The sequence below is a fragment of the Acipenser ruthenus genome, chromosome 8, assembly GCF_902713425.1.
Source record: "Acipenser ruthenus chromosome 8, fAciRut3.2 maternal haplotype, whole genome shotgun sequence".
NCBI lineage: Eukaryota > Metazoa > Chordata > Actinopteri > Acipenseriformes > Acipenseridae > Acipenser > Acipenser ruthenus.
Genome location: NC_081196.1, coordinates 44,314,392 through 44,331,983, shown reverse-complemented (window position 1 = coordinate 44,331,983; position 17,592 = coordinate 44,314,392). Strand labels below are relative to the sequence as shown.

The following is a 17,592-nucleotide window of genomic DNA, read 5'->3' as shown; positions in this document are numbered from 1 at the left end:
AGTATCTAGAGTCACATGTATGCTAAACCCGTTCTGGTTGGCTCCTGTAATGTATTGAAACGTACTCCTTATCCTCCCTACAGTGTACATTCTGGGCTTGCAGCAGCTGCCCATTCGATGTGATTTTTGCACTTGACACAAGCTGCCCTCACTGTTTATTTTCCGTCAAGGATATGGATTGGCTCTCCTTGGCTAATTCTAGTATAAGCATGGTACCATTTAGGGAAACAGGCTGAATAATCTCCCTTAACTGTACCCTGTCTTTTCTGACTTGTCATAATCACAATCTTTGTGTCTTGGAGAGGCCTGCATCTTCCTGGAACATGTTACCCTTAGCCCAAACCTATCTGAATCTGCTGCAGTTATGAAAGGTCCCATACTTATTCATCTCAATCTGTTCCCACAAATATAGCATTGCGAGTACTCCATGAGCCATTTTATTATTTTAATGTAATACTGGCTCACTTTCCATGTCTCCAAACTGCCACACCTCAGCATCGTAGTTACAATCAGTAGGTATTTGTAACACTAAATTAGACAGAGAGCCTTCCTTGCCTGAACACCAGTGTTTACTTTGCATATTTTCCACATCTTGCCAGGCCTAAGGATCTTAACCAGCTCTGTGATATGCTGATTAAATATTACTTAATGTTGTTTAATCTTTAAGCCCTGGTCACACTTAGACGATAACATTTTTTAAAAATCGTTCCTGTTCAAATGAGTGGAGGTGGTCACACCAAAACGATAACGATCACTGTAAACGATAACGATAGCTATCGATCGTTTCGATCACTTTCAGAGCATTTTTTTCCCGCTACAGCGATAACGATAAATGTTCCTGGCCAATCAGGGCTGTATTAAATGTGACATCATCACCTACCTGGTGTTACAATATTTTATATATTATTTTAAACATGATAAAGTAAATACAGGCATTGCAATGATTTACTACAGAGAAGACTGCCCTTCACTGTTCCACCGCAGAACATCACGTCAGAAAATTGGTTCTAGTATACATCAAGGAATCTTTTTTTAATTATGTGTTATAAATTATTTGATAAACAGCCTTTATTGTATAATTATAGCATAAGCGCGATGTATGATCCTATATGCAGCATAAAGACATGTCAGTCTGCATATTGTAGTTGCATTAAGTATAAATATATACATAATTTCTGGAGTATCATCTATCGTCATATTCAGTAAGGTGTAATCAACAATACATACCATGTTCTTATTTTATGTTTTACTTTAATGGGAAGTGGTTGTACCCAATGTGACCGTGCATACTTCCATGAGGCAATACCCACAGTGTGTCAGTACTTGACTATATCAACGAGCGTGTGGAATTCCCCCTCTACTCTGTAGTATTGCTGGAAATAAAAGTGGACATGTACTAAGATTGATTGGCATTTGCTGTACAATATATTGGAGCCCTTTTGTTCTGGTGTGACCGTTCCATAAAAGATTTATGGTTAGCGTTATCGTTATTGTTATCGTTCCAGGTGTGATCGGAGCTTTAGGGGAGGCTCTGTTGTTAATCTGCTCTGAATAAAATGCCTGTATCCATAAATGTAATACTGTGGGTAATAATAAACCAGTCTAAACAAGGTAACTCCAAGAAAACAGTGGTCCTCTTTGACTTACTGTAGTTATTTGAATAAATGTGCTTGTCAGTGTATACAATAAAATCTGAGGTGTATACCAAAAGAAAAATGCATATTTCAGGTGAACTGAATCTCTATCATCGGCATGTCATAGTATATCAATTACTCTAGCTTTCCAGTCATGCTTGTACTGTATGTCCGAGCGTACAAATCATTATAGATTTTTTTTTTTCTCTTCTCCATAGATTGCTTACATTCGCCTTAATGATTCTGTATAGCTGCATCGGGAACTAGATTGTATCTATCATAGTCAATCAAGTTCTTCATTGCAAAAGATCTGTTGGAATCTATCAAAACTCGAATGGCAAATATCATCATACTGTTAATCAACCTATTAGCATTTTTACATTATCAAACAAAATGACTTCCACAAATGGCATCCAGAAATGTAGTCCAGTCAGGCAGCTGGACCAAACCATGACTTTATATAGACTACACTTTGCATGTTACTCAATTAACTAATTCTGACAAACCCTCCATTCAGCTATGCCTTTACACAATGATCAGTTTTGGCATAAAACTCTCAGAAGCTATATATCTGTGGCATTATAAATGTGTGAAGAATTTGTCTGTCTGTCTGTCGCACAATAACGGGTGAACATGATAACTGCCTTGATTTTGCATCGGTCTTTATCATACAACCCTAGCTTTATTGTAAATGTTTCTGCTTGCATGTGACTAAGTCAATACATTTTTGATTTTATATGAGTATTTTAAACCCTTTCTTACATAAGGCCGTCCAAAAGCATTGCATTATCACCTTACACCGTATCCATCTAATGCAAGTGCACAAAACATACTGAGGAGGTCAGAAGTTACTCAAGTTACGTAGGGGTCTACAGTAAGCCTTATTGTTTAATAACAGGCAATACACATAACAGACTACTTCCCAAAGTAAAAAGCAAGAGGAAGCCAGTTAGGGGTCGTTCCCAACATGTAAAATCTAAATGCATTCATATCACATCGCTGCCGTTAGCATTTCGTTCTTGAGAATGCCGGACATGGTTGTAACGTTGATAATACAATAACCGGTGAGTTTGAAAATAAACTTGCCTAACACAATTCTAATACATTTGTATTAATATTTGAAACGATGTAAAAAATATTGAATGGTCCTGAAGTACCAGTGAAACACATCATTGTTTACTTTGGTTTGAAACGTGCACACATAAATGATGAAAAACATTTCTATCATTTAATAATGTAAGAGGTGTGTATTCATGCTGGGTCCCAATACAAAGTTATAGAAAGAGACACTCACAAAAAAATTAAACATCAGTGGAGAATGGAGAGGATTTCAGGTCAAATGCTGCATAAGAATTCATTTGATGTGAAACCTTTAAGTAAATATCTTACAAACATTCGTGGTTTTATGCTCTTGATTGTATCTATATTTTAAAGTGTTAGATAAAATCATTGTTCTATAAAGTACAGTATCTAGTATGACTTCTGTTACGTATTATTAATATATTTTTAATTATACATTTCATTTAACTATTTAGCTGACCCACATGCCTGTCTGTCACACGCTATATTGTGAACACAATAACTGTGTTGATTTTGCATCTGATCTTCACCAAACTTGTTGTATTATTCAATCCTAGTCTCCTATAGAAGTTTCAGATTGTTATAGGATTATAAGGACCCTCTATATGTGCCTGCACTGGTTCTGATTATAAAAAGATACCTTTGAAGTTCTGTACAGTATATTCACCTAACAGGCACGCATATTATTCTCCTTGTGTTCAGGGCAAACCCTCGGAATTTTAATTTCGATAATGTGGGGAATGCAATGCTGGCCCTGTTTGAAGTTCTTTCATTGAAAGGCTGGGTGGAGGTCAGAGATGTTATTATCCATCGAGTGGGACCGGTAAGCATGTACAGTACACTTTCCAAAAACTGGTGTGCATGTTTGGCAATGTTGGCTGTAAAACAGTGTGATTCTTTTTTTATTTAGATCCACGGCATCTACATCCATGTGTTTGTCTTTCTCGGCTGCATGATTGGACTGACACTTTTCGTTGGTGTTGTCATTGCTAATTTCAACGAAAACAAGGTAAGTCCTTGTAACAGGGCGCTAGAAAGCCCTGCTGTGTGTGTTTATTTATTTTAGAACAGGGTGCCCCCTCCGACCCTGTGTATTGTTTGTATTATTTTGTATTTGTTTTAGCATTATGATGTATTTATTTTATTTATAAATATGACGGCGAAGCCATATGTTTGTTATTGTTTGGTATTTTGTGTTTGTTCTTTGTAAATACCTTGGGGGAATGCGTGACTGTCGGATAGTGATTGTTAGATTAGCCGGCAGTCACGCGTAATTAGTAAACTCGTGCAGGTTGTGGCTGAGGGGTAATAGGATAATTAATAGCTAGTTAACCCCTCGGCCACAGTATAAAAGCCTGCAGCTCTCCCTGTTCCGGGTGGAGTGTTTTGGAGCGAGATAGAGAAAATCTGAAAATAAAACAAAATATAGGAACAGTGAAGGCGATTGCCCAGCCTGACCTATATTGTTTAGTATTCGTGAATTTGTTTTATTTAAAATATTTATTTTGCTCTGTGTGTTTATTTTGTTCAAACCTTTTATTTTACTTTTGTTGTTTGAAAATAAATGGCATGTTTTACATCGCAGTACCTTGCCTCTTTTGTTTTGTTCCTGCATCTGGCCTGATGTCACCACTTAGCCGCCCCGTCACAGTCCTCTAATAAAGTTCATTGGTATTTTAAAAGTTGCTTAAACTAACCCTTCACTTTGACCTGTGACCTAGTATGGCTGCCATATTTAGGTCATGTGACATTTAGGTTTCTGCACAATAGAAATTGCTCATTTTGAGATATTGTCATCATAGTTTGTACACAACTGTATTATATGATTGTCTCAGTCAAGTTTGATTTACAGGTGTACATTTGACCATGTCAGTGATACAGACCATGCATTTTGAAGTACACCCAATTTTAGTTTAACATGTGACATGCCATTATTGTGGGTAGCCCAACATAAACAAGCATGTTCAAGGTCTCCTCCTTGGATTTTTTGGATATTTAATTTTTTTTTTAGTCTAGAAGCAACATAAAAACATTTTCCAGTGTCACTTAGATTAATTTAAAAGTATTTATGCAACTTAAAGTATTCTCTTCAACCCTTATCTGCCTCCAGGGTACGGCCTTGCTTACTGTTGATCAGAGAAGATGGGAGGACCTGAAGAGTAGGTTGAAGATCGCCCAGCCTCTACATCTTCCTCCTCGTCCAGGTGAGTTCTTAATGATCATTTAGGTCCTCTAAAGTTACAGGGCCATTTTTTCATTGAAGCATTTGCATATATTTTTCTGAGAGCCCATTTACAGGCCTATTCTCACTGGGTTTGGCCCTCACTCCATCGTAAAATGTAATTTGTACTCTTCTGCTCAAATCTGTTACAGCCTCTAGCCTATTTTGTCAGGTTATTTCCAAAAATGCAGCAGATAAAAGGAAAAAAAATTACAGATTAAAACAACAACAAAAAATGTAACTACAGTTAATCCAGTGGTCCTCTTGCATTTTGTCACTGATCTGTCCTAGTTAAAATAGGACTGGTGGCTTTTGAAAGTTTGAAACCAACCCAGTCAAAAAAGTATTGACTTCAAGAAAACCTGTATAGGCCTCTCGTGTATTGCCAGATTATTTCGCTGTATTACCCAAACTATTGTTTTATTGAGGGTGATTACCTGATCAGAAAATTGTACCTGGTATTATTCAAAGTGCTTCCTTTGATGTTAGGCATTTCAGTCATTCAGCCATTAAATAGTCAGGCCCGGTTTGACAGCTGAAGCCTACTGAAGACAATCCCCAAGCTGCTGCTTGTCAATTTCAGGGCTGTTTAAAGGCAACATTGAGTACTCCATGCCGGCACAGATGTCAGAATTCTGGCATCCTCTCTCGACCTCCTGGGGAGCAGGGTGCATGGAGAGGTCAGAAGGGGGCATGCTGGGGTTCCGAATTCACTTCTGCATGACTGAGTGGCGATGGCTTTGTCTCCCTATGAGAAATCGACATATGGGATTTTCCAGTGTAATACTGTACAAGGAGCTTGTTTTATGGATTGAATTCACAATGATTTATTATTAGTGTGTCTTAAATTTAATGTGGTAATGTTCATATCACCTGGAGCTTAGTGTACAAGTGTCAAAACTCTCCTTTCAAAGGATGCACACACTTACATGATCAACAGGCTCCCTGCTTGGTTTGAATTTAGATGGAAATGTATGCTCTTTTTCTATTCTGCTAGGAGGCTCCCATATCTTTAAGGTAGGGAATGGAATATTTCATAGCAATCCTTCAGAGACGTACTACTGTGTAAGTGCAGAACTGAATATAAACAAGATACAATATATAAATATTTTGATGCAAAATATGCAACTCAGACAAACAGTTGAATAGTTTCCAGTGGAACCCAGGATGTGTGGTACTGTGTAAGCTTCCTTGCATAAATTACTGGCATCTGACCAGAGGAAACTGCTTCTAATCTGGCCAGAGGATTAATTTAACTGGATTTTGGCAGTCTTCTTGAGTCAACATCACAAAAAACTCCATCACAGCTTTGAAAATTGTCTTTACTCTTCTATATATAGTGTTATCACATAATGACAGCGACGTTTGGCTTTTGCCTTCGTCTTCTGTATGTTCTTCCCAGTACTACTGCTGATTTTTTTTTTTTTTTTTACATTTATGTTTAATGGCTTTAACTTTAAAAGGCTTAATTTGATTTTAGTGTAATTATAATGTCACCCTTTCTGCACTGACCTTTAAAGTGCTGAGGATTCATACAGTATTTATTTATAAGTCTGTGACATAATGTTTTTCAAAAAGAAAGCTGGATCTGTGAAAAAAAAAAATAATAATTTTAGAACTACACTAAGTTCATTTCCTTTTCCCAAACATATATAAAGTGTTTTTCCCACACTCAAATGTGTTGCATTAATAAATGCTTTGTTGAAAAGCCATTTTTTTGTGATTCATAAAACAATATTGTAAATAACATTGTATATTCCAGTATATTGCCTAGTACTTTGACAGCTGCTCTTAAGGATAATATTTACTTTTAGTGTTTGTCAAATAATATGCATATTACTGGAAGGTGAAGCCATCATAGATGGTCAAGTATGTGCGCTTGCCTCGTGCACTGAATGCATGCCTGGCACAGGGCTCCCCTGGATCCTAAACCCTGCTAGGTACAGACAGGGATTGCAGTAACCACAGACCGTACATGACTTTTGCAGAAATTAAGGGTTTGAACAGTAGCGTTTTGATCAAAATACTGGAGAAAGTTTCTCCCGGGAGTTGTCCAGGAAAATTGAAATGAAATAAATGTTTCAATAAATGCAAGGGGGTATAAAGGCCATACTGTACCTTAATCTCTGGAATTCAAATCTCTTTAGGATCAGCTGCATCTTTATTACTACTGATCTGTTTTTTATTTCCAGATAATGGTGGGTTTCGAGCAAAGATGTATGACATCACACAGCATCCATTTTTCAAGAGGACTATAGCAGTATTGGTCCTTGCCCAGTCTGTTCTCCTGTCAGTAAAGGTAGTATACCCTTCTGAATGTGGTAGAGAGCTTGTCAATAAATGTTTTATTGATTTACACATTTTTTTGAGTTGTGAGGTTGAACTTCACATTGAAAACCAGATGTATATGTTTATGTATGATAAATATAACATAACTATCAATCAATGAGCAGGACTGTTTTTATGTTACAGTGGGATGTGGACGACCCAGTGACTGTTCCATTGGCAACAATGTCAGTGGTGTTTACCTTCATTTTTGTTCTGGAGGTGAAGTACTTTGACTACTCATATTAATATTTCAATATGGTAAATGATACGAGAAACACCATCACCGTGTGTTGAATGTACTGTATAAAGCCGAGCTAGACCCTCCTAAACTCTACTGGAAGGTGTGCACAGCAACCGCTGTGATTTGCCAACAATATAATAATAACCACAGGTGTTAATATTCTGTTAAAATAATGCACAGAACTTTTTTGTTTTGTATTTTTTTATTTCGTTTCCAGGTGACTATGAAGTCAATTGCAATGTCACCTGCTGGTTTCTGGCAGAGCAGAAGAAACCGTTATGACCTGTTGGTGACTTCCCTTGGAGTGATTTGGGTTGTACTACACTTCGCTTTGCTGGTACGCAACTTTATAAAACATATATTAATAAATAGAGGGTTTACATTTCTTTGCTATTGAATTCCACTGAAATCATAAGAATATCAGAACGTTTACAAACGAGAGGAGGCCATTCGGCCTATCTTCATCGTTTCATGAACAGCCATAATCTTATGCTTCATGAACAAGCATGTTTTATGTTTCATGAACAGCCTACGGTTTTAAAAGGTCTAGAGAGAAGTCATGTTTGTATAAATTCTTTTTCAGAATGAATACACCTACATGATGGGAGCGTGCGTTATAGTGTTCAGGTTCTTTTCCATCTGCGGCAAGCACGTGAGTAGAAAGATAATATCGCCATGTACTTCCTGTGCTGTTTGATCTGTGATTCATCATCTGCATGTTATTGATTTGTATTTATTCTTTTTTCAATTTAAAACAGTAATCTTCAGTTTTTAAATGGACTTTACTAATCAATAAGAGGGTTTCAGTTGCCATACTCAGATAGTTTGTATTGCACCCCCAGAGCTCTACTGATATATTTCAGCTCAGTGAATGGGTTCCAAACCCTTATCGGGGATTCCGCAGGGAGTGTTGCATTGCTGGGTTAGGGAAGCAAATTTGGCAGGCATTGTTTCTCCTCATCATGCGTTCAAAGCAGACACCTGCAGGGTTGGCCTTTGTCCTTCGGGGGGCGGTAACAAGCCAAAATCCGCTGTAGAACTCCAGGTGTAAATACAGTAGGCAATTTGCTTGGTTGTGGGACAGGAGGGTGCCTACTGACATTAAGCTCTTTTGTTGAGGATTGCTGTGATGAGGGAATGTAATTGGATTTTCTAAATTGGGGTGAAAAGGAGCAGGGTAAAATAATTGGGCACAAAATTCCAATCTGTAGTGCAAGTACAAGTCATTTTTTTTCATTCATTGCAATCGCAATGTGCTTTCATGTGTTTTATATTTTTCTGTTCATCTTTCCATGTGAAGTCATGTTACGAGGCTGCTGTGTCCATCGTGTTGTGCTGCTTTCTTCCAGGAGTACAGCCATCCAATATTACAGGTTCCTTTCCAAGCATGTCAGGGTGCTGTGGGCTTGCAAAGGACAAGTATTACCTTTTACAGTATATCTCATAGTACTGTTTTAGCTCCAAACACATTTCCTTGTCCTTCAGCTGCTTTTTGGGTTAGAACCATTGTAAACTATGGACTAATAGCTCATGTTTCACTGACCCAATTTCAAATTGCATCTTAGTAAAGCTCTGATCAGAATCAGATTAGCAATACCAGTGGACAGCTTCATGTTATAGTAGCAAATCATCAAATACAAACTGCAGCCTTTTATTCCATGCAATTATCTTCATTTTTCCATAATGTTGTCCTTATTTTAAGGCTGTAGTGTTGACTAACCTTTTCTACAGATTTAAGACACTGTAATACCATAAATAATTACTCTGGTAATTGATACTGCCCACTGGTGTTATCCTTAAAAAAAAAAAAAAAAGAAGAATGCTTAATGCATGTACCATAAGTAATACAATTTCATCACAAGAAGTAGTGTAATAGTGGGATGCTGCTTAGTCTTTGTCAGTTTTTTTTATTTTTGCATAACAAAAAAAAGCATTTGTAATCCCCAGTAGCCCTGTTGAGAGTTGCTAACTATATCAGGGTGTTTGGCAGTGAGTGTTTCTGCTTCCTTCTGCAGGTCACACTTAAAATGTTACTGCTGACAGTGGTAGTCAGCATGTATAAGAGTTTCTTCATCATCGTTGGAATGTTCCTGTTGCTTCTCTGCTACGCCTTTGCGGGAGTGGTGTTGTTTGGCACGGTGAAATACGGAGAGAATATTAACAGGTTGGCACGCTCCGAATTCAAATGTTCTGACAACCGAATGAAAAGTGTTACAGAATGAAAGTGTCACAGTGCAGAACGCTCAGCATGTCGTACTGTCCTACTGTAACTCCACTTAGTCTGCTAACCAACAGGGGTTTATTATCACAACCTAGTGTCATCTGAAAGGCTGGAGGAGTGTGTGCACATGTAATTTTACATAGTACGGTACAGTAGCTTGATAGTTCTTTTGACATTTGTTCAGGTTCTTAGCGATTTGTAATTAGACATTTTTTTTTTTTCTTCAGATAATGTTATCTTGTCTGGAACATTCTTAGATTGTCTTGTAATGTACCAACCTGCTTTCTTCTGTTTAAACAAAATAATGTTTTCTTGTTTTAATGACAGACATGCAAATTTCTCCACCGCTGGCAAAGCCATTACTGTTCTCTTCCGAATAGTCACAGGTGAAGACTGGAATAAGATTATGCATGACTGCATGGTAAGGGTATTATTGACATCTCAGCATGATCTATAGATATAGATGTAGCTGTAGATATAGAGAGAGAAATTCATGTTTGCAAGAACTACGTCATTTAGCTGCCTGAATTCCAAATTGCAGAACATTTTATTCTTAATGTTCTCCAATGCTTTCATTTGAAAATTATAAATGAAAGAAAGTGTTTGCAGTCATGAATGACTCAGTATTAAAGTGTAGTTTCTTACAGCTTTGGCCTTCTTCTCTTTAAGGTCCAGCCACCTTTCTGCACCCCTGATGACCATCGATACTGGGAAACGGATTGTGGAAACTATGCAGGGGCTCTTATGTACTTCTGTTCCTTTTATGTCATTATTGCATACATAATGCTGAGTTTGCTCGTGGGTAAGGACTGTGGTATTGTAGGATGTACATAAAACAGGTTTTGTATTTACAGTGGTGATGGGAAATGTATATTACTATATTATATCCCTGTAAGGGGGGCTTGTATGAATTTGCAAACCTGCTGCCATTGCACCTACTGCTGCTAATATCTCATATAAACCATTTAAGATGGCAACTTAAATTTTTCAGTGTTATGGAAACCTTTCTAGGAAAATCTAATCGTTTTGAGCTGTCTCAAAAACCATGTGCAGTTTATATCTCTGAAATCATTTGAGGTAGTGACTTCCTATTTTCAGGGTAATATATAAACCATACATAATGTGTTGGTAACCACGGCATTGACCTCTGACCTAATATGGCTGCCACCTTTCCCCTGCCACATTGGTTTTAACCTCTGTAGTACATATCGGCGATACAGATGTTTTTCAAATGGCTATATTACTTCATGTTTACAAAACATTCAATCTGATGTGACATACCCCAAAGATACCAGTTTAAGTAGAAGTTTCTTTCTGATTCTGAATAGGGCAGCATTGCACTAAATTAATTTATTTCATGCTCATTCAGTTTTAAAGGGATTCTGCAACTACAACTGTACAGTTACAATAGCCAAATATAAAGACCTGATGTCATAGTCATGCATGAAAACTGCAAGAACAATAATGTTATATTTTAGTTCTCTTTTTTTCTTTAAATCTTTACAGTGGTTGTCTTTTCTGAATTGTGTCAGATTTGTTTATCTTCGATTTTCAGCTGTAAGAACCTGCGCTGCATTGGCATATAAACTTATAACATCATGCAAGGAAGCTCAGTTATGTCTTTATTTTACAGCTATCATTGTGGAGAATTTCTCCCTGTTTTACTCGACCGAAGAAGACCAGCTTCTGAGCTACAACGACCTGCGCCATTTTCAGATTATCTGGAACATGGTTGATGACAAACGAGAGGTATGTAGGTTTTCTTGGCCAGGAGAAGCATCTAACATTGTTAATAATATAAGTATTTAATTATTTATGAAAAGCTATGGTTTTGTAGTATTTGAATTTAGCCTCTAACCATGCAGTATGTGGAAATTGGATATTTTTCATCTCATATTTCTCTTGCTCTCGTGATGAAAAAACTCCCATTGTTATTCTAAGTGAATGTGTTGAATACCTAGGGGGTGATTCCTACATCGCGAGTGAAGTTTCTGCTCAGGCTGCTTCGAGGTAGACTGGAAGTGGACCTGGATAAGGATAAACTGTTATTTAAGCATATGTGCTATGAGATGGAGAGGCTACATAATGGGGGAGATGTCACTTTCCATGATATACTGAGGTAATATTTACATTGATGAAAACACAATCCGAAATGTGTGTCTGTGTGACATTGTATCACATATTTAAGATTTTTTTTTTTTTAGTACTATGCAATTCCTTAAAAAAGAAAATATACCACCTAGTTTTATCAGTTGAGCAAATGATAAGATGCAGGTTGTCACCATTTATTAGTTGCAGAACTGAAGACTAACTGGCCAGAATTTTGCCATATAGCAATAGAATACCCCATGTAGTACATTGACACAAATATAATGCTATAGTACTGACACAAATATGTCCCGGCAGCAGCAAGATTCTGCACTTGCATACGGTATGTGGTAGTTAAGTGTTTCATATGCTAAAAGGAAAGTTCAATTCATATGCTAAAAGGAAAGTTCAATTTATGCACAGGTAGATTACAGTAGATTAGATTACTCACCTTCTAAATGTTTTTTTTAGCATGCTGTCATACAGATCAGTTGACATCAGGAAAAGCCTTCAGTTGGAAGAACTCCTAGCAAGGGAGCAGCTGGAATACACTATAGAAGAGGAGGTAGCAAAACAGACCATACGCATGTGGCTGAAAAAGTGCTTGAAGCGTATCAGAGCGGTAAGTCCAGTTGCTCCTGAGAAATACTTTTCTTTCTCTACAAATCATAGTAGTTTTCAATCCCAATGGAGAGAAATCCTGCTCTCTGATTGGCTGACGGGGTGTACGTAAATGACTACGTATAGCAAATAGAGTATACTGTACCTCCGGAACTACTGTCAGCGGCTTGCTCACCTGCTGCAGTAGAACCATATCACTCCACAAACCTAACAAACCATCCCCTGTTCTTGTTCTGTGGTTCAAGTCAGTCCTTCTTTGCTAGCAACTTTCCCACAACTCTGTTTAAGGCAGTATTACTCTCCACATGGGAAAATGTATATTTTTTACTTAATGTTTATCAAACATTTTCCTTAAACTCCCTGTGTATAATTATTTTCTTTAATGATTTATCACTATACAGTTTTAATTAACTAAGAAATTAAAACGATTACTGTATGTCTTCCATTCTGAGTGCAGGCTATCGTTCCAGAAGTCTAAATATATATTTATAGTGTCACATTATTTCTGTATATGCCTTTTATCTGACAAATAGTAATAATTAATAATTCTAATAAATTGTCATTTAGCAAGCCAGATTGTAGTAGTAACAAGCATTCGACCACCTTTGGCTTTTATGTTTGGGGTATTATTTATTTATCCTTCCCAACAAGCAATTCACCACATTTTAGGCCTACTTTTCAGTCACATAGGTGAATGTGCAAAGGCGCCTTAAGCTGCAAACGTGAACATTGTTGCAGACCTAAATATGCGACGGCCCTGAGCCAGCCCAGTAGTTTTGAACGGGGTCTAATTTAGAGATGCTTGTTAATTATTGGCACATTACTACTTTATTTTAGAACAATTCATTTTTCCCAGATTAAAAAACACAGTTTAATTGGTTAAGATATGCAGTTTTATTGTCAAATTTTTGTAGTCACAGTTAAATTACCACAGTATGATATTTAATTTGAAATGCAACATATTCTTTGTTCTACAGTTAATAAAACGTTTTATTTAAAACAAAGAATAAATATTGGTGTTTCCATGCTATTTATAGAGGATACTGAATGATCGTTCATGGTATACGGTTTCTAGCCTCCTGTGAATCAGGCTTGCTTTATGTTCTGTTATTCATAGCTCCTTTTTAAATTAACAGTCACATGCCGTACAATCTAGAACTTCGTTAACATAAGAAGTGAATTACTAAATCAAAATGTGTGTACAGGCAGGGCTTCTTCAAAACAACACTAACAGTATTATCAGGAAGGATAACAAAACAGCATCCCACAATCTAATAGAACTATTTGGCATACAGTGCACTTTGCCTTCTTATTTTTAAATAATGTAAGACGTATATTACTAGCTTTAGAAATACAGCATTTGTCTAGCTAACCCCTGCAGGTTTCAGTATTTATATTGAATAAGCTTCCCAAGTTTAAACTGTGTTGTTCTTTTATTCTATACTTATAATGAAAATCAGCATAGCGGACGGACACTTCATTTGACTGTTATTTAGAACCAGTGCCTTGTCACACAATCGTTTTCGCAATCCTCATATTACATGTAATGTACACTCCCATGTTCTTTATTGCGTAGGTATTTATCGTGGTCATATCTATTAACACGTATCGCTATAGTGTACCTTCCATTGTAAAAGGATCCCTATTACCAGCATATGCATTTGGCAAAAGACTGTCATATTGAATAAATGATGGTTTCAGCCATAACTGATAATGTTGTTTTTTCTCCTGCATTTAGAAGCAACAGCAGTCATGCAGTATCATCCACAGTCTTCGAGAAAGCCAGCAGCAGGAGCTTAGTCGATTCCTCAACCCTCCCAGCATTGAAACAACAAAACCCAGTGAGGACATCAATGCAAATAGCAATGACAACCCTTCGCAGCCGGAGGTAGGAAACTTGTAATTTAAATAGCTAAACATCTTATACATGTAACGTGGTTGCTGCCATAATCTTAGAATTATTAGCAGAATCAACTTCCAAGCTCAGTCACACAGGCTGAAAAGAGATTTAAAATAAATAAATAAATAAATAAATTACATATGATTAATGTTCGTTGCCTACAATCTGTTTTCATATTTAATATTTGCAACTAAAATGCACTGATACGGTGAACATATATGTACTCCCAAGGAATTTGTAGAAAACCCATCCCAAATTCATTCATTCCAGTTTTTTGTTTTCACCTCTCTCTGGGTCTTATTTCACCCTGATTCTTTTTTCATAAGCCAGTTTGCTTTACCCATGAATTTGTTCCAGCTGACCGGCTATCAGTCCAGGACAGTAATTGAGGCTCCGTTGCAGTCATTTTTCTGCTTTATTTTATTTTTTTCTCAGAAATGACACCCTTGGGTTATTTTGTACTCTTAAGAGAATCCAATATCATGTTTATCCTTTGCAGTGTCAGATTTTGTGCTTTTTAATTTGTGGCAGGTAGATACGAGAATAATGAAAGAACCTTTCAGTAATGTTTCCAGATATTGTGCTCCGAACAAATACAAACATATAAGTGAAAGGTAACAGTGCATGAAATGTTTACATGGAGGGGTTTTATAAATACAATAGTATTATACACAGTAAACACAAATCTCCATACCACTCTTTATTTCCCTAAAGCAAATAACAGCCCCTCCCTCAATCTGCATAGAAGAAATAGCATGCTAAAGGGAAAACTTGGTATATTAACTTTAAGGGTTTTTTATGTAAACTTGGCATATTAACTTTAAGGGTTTTTTATGTAAACTTGGCCAAATATGAGGTGATGGGAAGAGAAAAAAAATATGATGTGGTTGAATATTATAAATACATTACGGTATTGTTGTTTTACATTTATATCTGTTAAATGTCTTCCCAACCCCCAGACAAGCAATCCACAGCAGTTGCTCAGTCCAACGCTTTCAGACAGCGGTGGGCATCGTCAGGACTCGGCTGAAATGGAAAAACCTCAGAGGAAGTTCGGTCAGTGGCGTTTGCCGGCAGGTAATTAAAGCATTTTTCATGCATGACGTACATTTGTAGCTTAATAAAGTGATTTAAAGTTACGGTTTTAGTAATACCACTATTCCTCATGTGATGTAAAAGTAATACTTTACATTTTGTTGGCATCCTGAATAGATTATTTTTTAATTGCATTTTGCAATGATATAAGTCACTAAAAAATCTAAAGGTATAGTAACACTTAGTATCACAGATACTGTATTGTATACATACTGATACTGTGTACTGAATACATTGGCACAAATATATTTATGTGTGTGTGTTTGTTTTAATTGTCTGTTGCTGTATCGTCTACTTTGCTGTTGTCTTCAACTTCTTTTCTAATCACTTGCACACACCAGAATAGCTGCTTCTTCTTTTTGTATTTATTTAATGAAGTGGTTTGTGAAGAGGCTTGGTGTTACTATACGTTTTAAGGTGCGTTTGTGTTGCCCAGTTACCACAACGCCTTGGCTGAAATGTTGAGGAATCAGACTGTTTTAATAAAGCTATTTTGTCAATGACTTTTCAGCACCTAAACCTATAAGTCATTCTGTTTCCTCTGTCAACTTGCGGTTTGGAGGTCGGACTAGCATAAAGTCCACTGTGTGCAACGTGAACCCCGTGTCCGACGAGGCGTCATCCGGCTCTGAGGTGAAGAAATGGTGGACACGTCAGCTGACAGTGGAAAGTGACGAGAGCGGAGACGATCTAATTGACATTTAACTGCATACCTTGAAGGACATGTGTACAATGATTCAGTACAAGGACATAGTGACATCTGATTTATTTTTTTTCTGCCATTCTGTCATTTCTTTGGCTATGGTTCTTAATACTGTATTATAAAAGTACATTTTCAAAGCCATCTTTTCATCAAGAATATAGAAAATGTATATGTTCTTTGTTTTCATATGCAGGAGTCTTGTACTGTATTTGTGTACTCTAGTATTTCTTAAAGACCTAGCCTGTATGCACTGAAGTTATATTGTAACATTAGTCTACTTTAGATAGTTTTATGTTATTCTGGTTCATGTTTTTGTTTTAGTATAGCTTTATAGTCACACTCCAGGCTCCTGTCTCCTGTCAGATAAAGACTTGCAGTACTGTGTTATCTAAAGCAAGTTTCTTCACCTCCCAGCTGTAATACTGGATATATGTTGGGCCCTCGCTGTGAATCAGAAAAGGCCATCCTTAATTTCATTATGAGAACATTAAAAAAAAAAAAATTCAAAACCGGTCTGAAAGGGTATATAATTATGCTAATCAAAGGTGTGAGCCATGTATGTCAAAGCCATTTATAGTTTTTGTTGTTGTTTTGCTCCTCGTAAACTGCCAAACTGTGCTGATAAAAAAAAGTAAGTAATTACAAAATATTTTCTGTCGTTATTTTACATCTGTTACTTTATAATTTGATTCTGTAATAGTTGTGTTCATTTATTGATGACTGAAATCTATCTATCTATCTATGTATGTATGTATGTGTGTGTGTGTGTGTGTGTGTGTGTGTGTGTGTATATATATATATATATAACACCGTTATCTCAATGTGTTTTTTTTATATATATAAACAACTGAACTATAAAGGCCAAACCTTCAAAAATGTATTAGAATGGTCTTTAAATTTAAACATATATAAGTAATATTATATCACCAGCACTAGATATGGCATTAACTAAGTTTAAACCAGATATCAGCAACAGAAATGACTGTAGAGAATATCAAATAAAAGAATGATAAAGCTTTGGCAATGCTATTGATATATACAGCACCTTATTTTACGGCTTCTTGTACCACAGTCTCTTATTACTGTACCTCTAATACATCTCATTGTTAATCCAGGCATACTATTTACACTAATGTTAGTTATAAAATGTGTGGAGTTCTGTGTTTTCTTTTTCTGTTACAGCGTTGGTTTTATTTGGTTGATGTTTGATACAGAACATCATGTTTGTACTGACACAGTCTGTATTCTAATACTGTATAATAAATAAATATCTACAGTATGATTGAAAAATTGTCATTTGAGCTTCATGATTCACATATTTGGTTTCTCAATACTAACAATGGAAATATAAGTCTTGCGTTTGTTTTGTTTTTATCTTATTAGAGGTGTGAGAGAGAGAAGGGTAACAAGTTTTTAGGGTGGCTGTATTAAATTAAATTAAATTGTAATCCCTTATATTA

At 36.5% G+C, this 17,592-nt stretch overlaps 1 protein-coding gene across 6 annotated transcripts in view; it reads left to right on the top strand.

The window, feature by feature from the left end:
* Nucleotides 1-17,422, top strand: part of nalcn (sodium leak channel, non-selective) — a 124,329-nt gene extending 106,907 nt beyond the window's left edge. For 4 of the 6 annotated variants that reach the window (XM_059029059.1, XM_059029057.1, XM_059029060.1 and 1 more), the window contains 17 exons: nucleotides 3,417-3,537; nucleotides 3,625-3,723; nucleotides 4,825-4,918; nucleotides 7,128-7,234; nucleotides 7,408-7,482; nucleotides 7,722-7,841; nucleotides 8,088-8,156; nucleotides 8,854-8,877; nucleotides 9,520-9,668; nucleotides 10,053-10,146; nucleotides 10,395-10,527; nucleotides 11,359-11,474; nucleotides 11,687-11,844; nucleotides 12,285-12,435; nucleotides 14,173-14,322; nucleotides 15,294-15,411; nucleotides 15,941-17,422. In XM_059029059.1, the coding sequence (XP_058885042.1) occupies nucleotides 3,417-3,537; nucleotides 3,625-3,723; nucleotides 4,825-4,918; nucleotides 7,128-7,234; nucleotides 7,408-7,482; nucleotides 7,722-7,841; nucleotides 8,088-8,156; nucleotides 8,854-8,877; nucleotides 9,520-9,668; nucleotides 10,053-10,146; nucleotides 10,395-10,527; nucleotides 11,359-11,474; nucleotides 11,687-11,844; nucleotides 12,285-12,435; nucleotides 14,173-14,322; nucleotides 15,294-15,411; nucleotides 15,941-16,134 (1,972 nt within the window). In that variant the 3' untranslated portion in view covers nucleotides 16,135-17,422. The remainder of the gene's footprint in view (nucleotides 1-3,416; nucleotides 3,538-3,624; nucleotides 3,724-4,824; nucleotides 4,919-7,127; nucleotides 7,235-7,407; nucleotides 7,483-7,721; nucleotides 7,842-8,087; nucleotides 8,157-8,853; nucleotides 8,878-9,519; nucleotides 9,669-10,052; nucleotides 10,147-10,394; nucleotides 10,528-11,358; nucleotides 11,475-11,686; nucleotides 11,845-12,284; nucleotides 12,436-14,172; nucleotides 14,323-15,293; nucleotides 15,412-15,940) is intronic. The other 2 variants (XM_034922941.2, XM_059029058.1) reach the window with 2 other exon arrangements.
* Nucleotides 17,423-17,592: the final 170 nt, after the last annotated feature.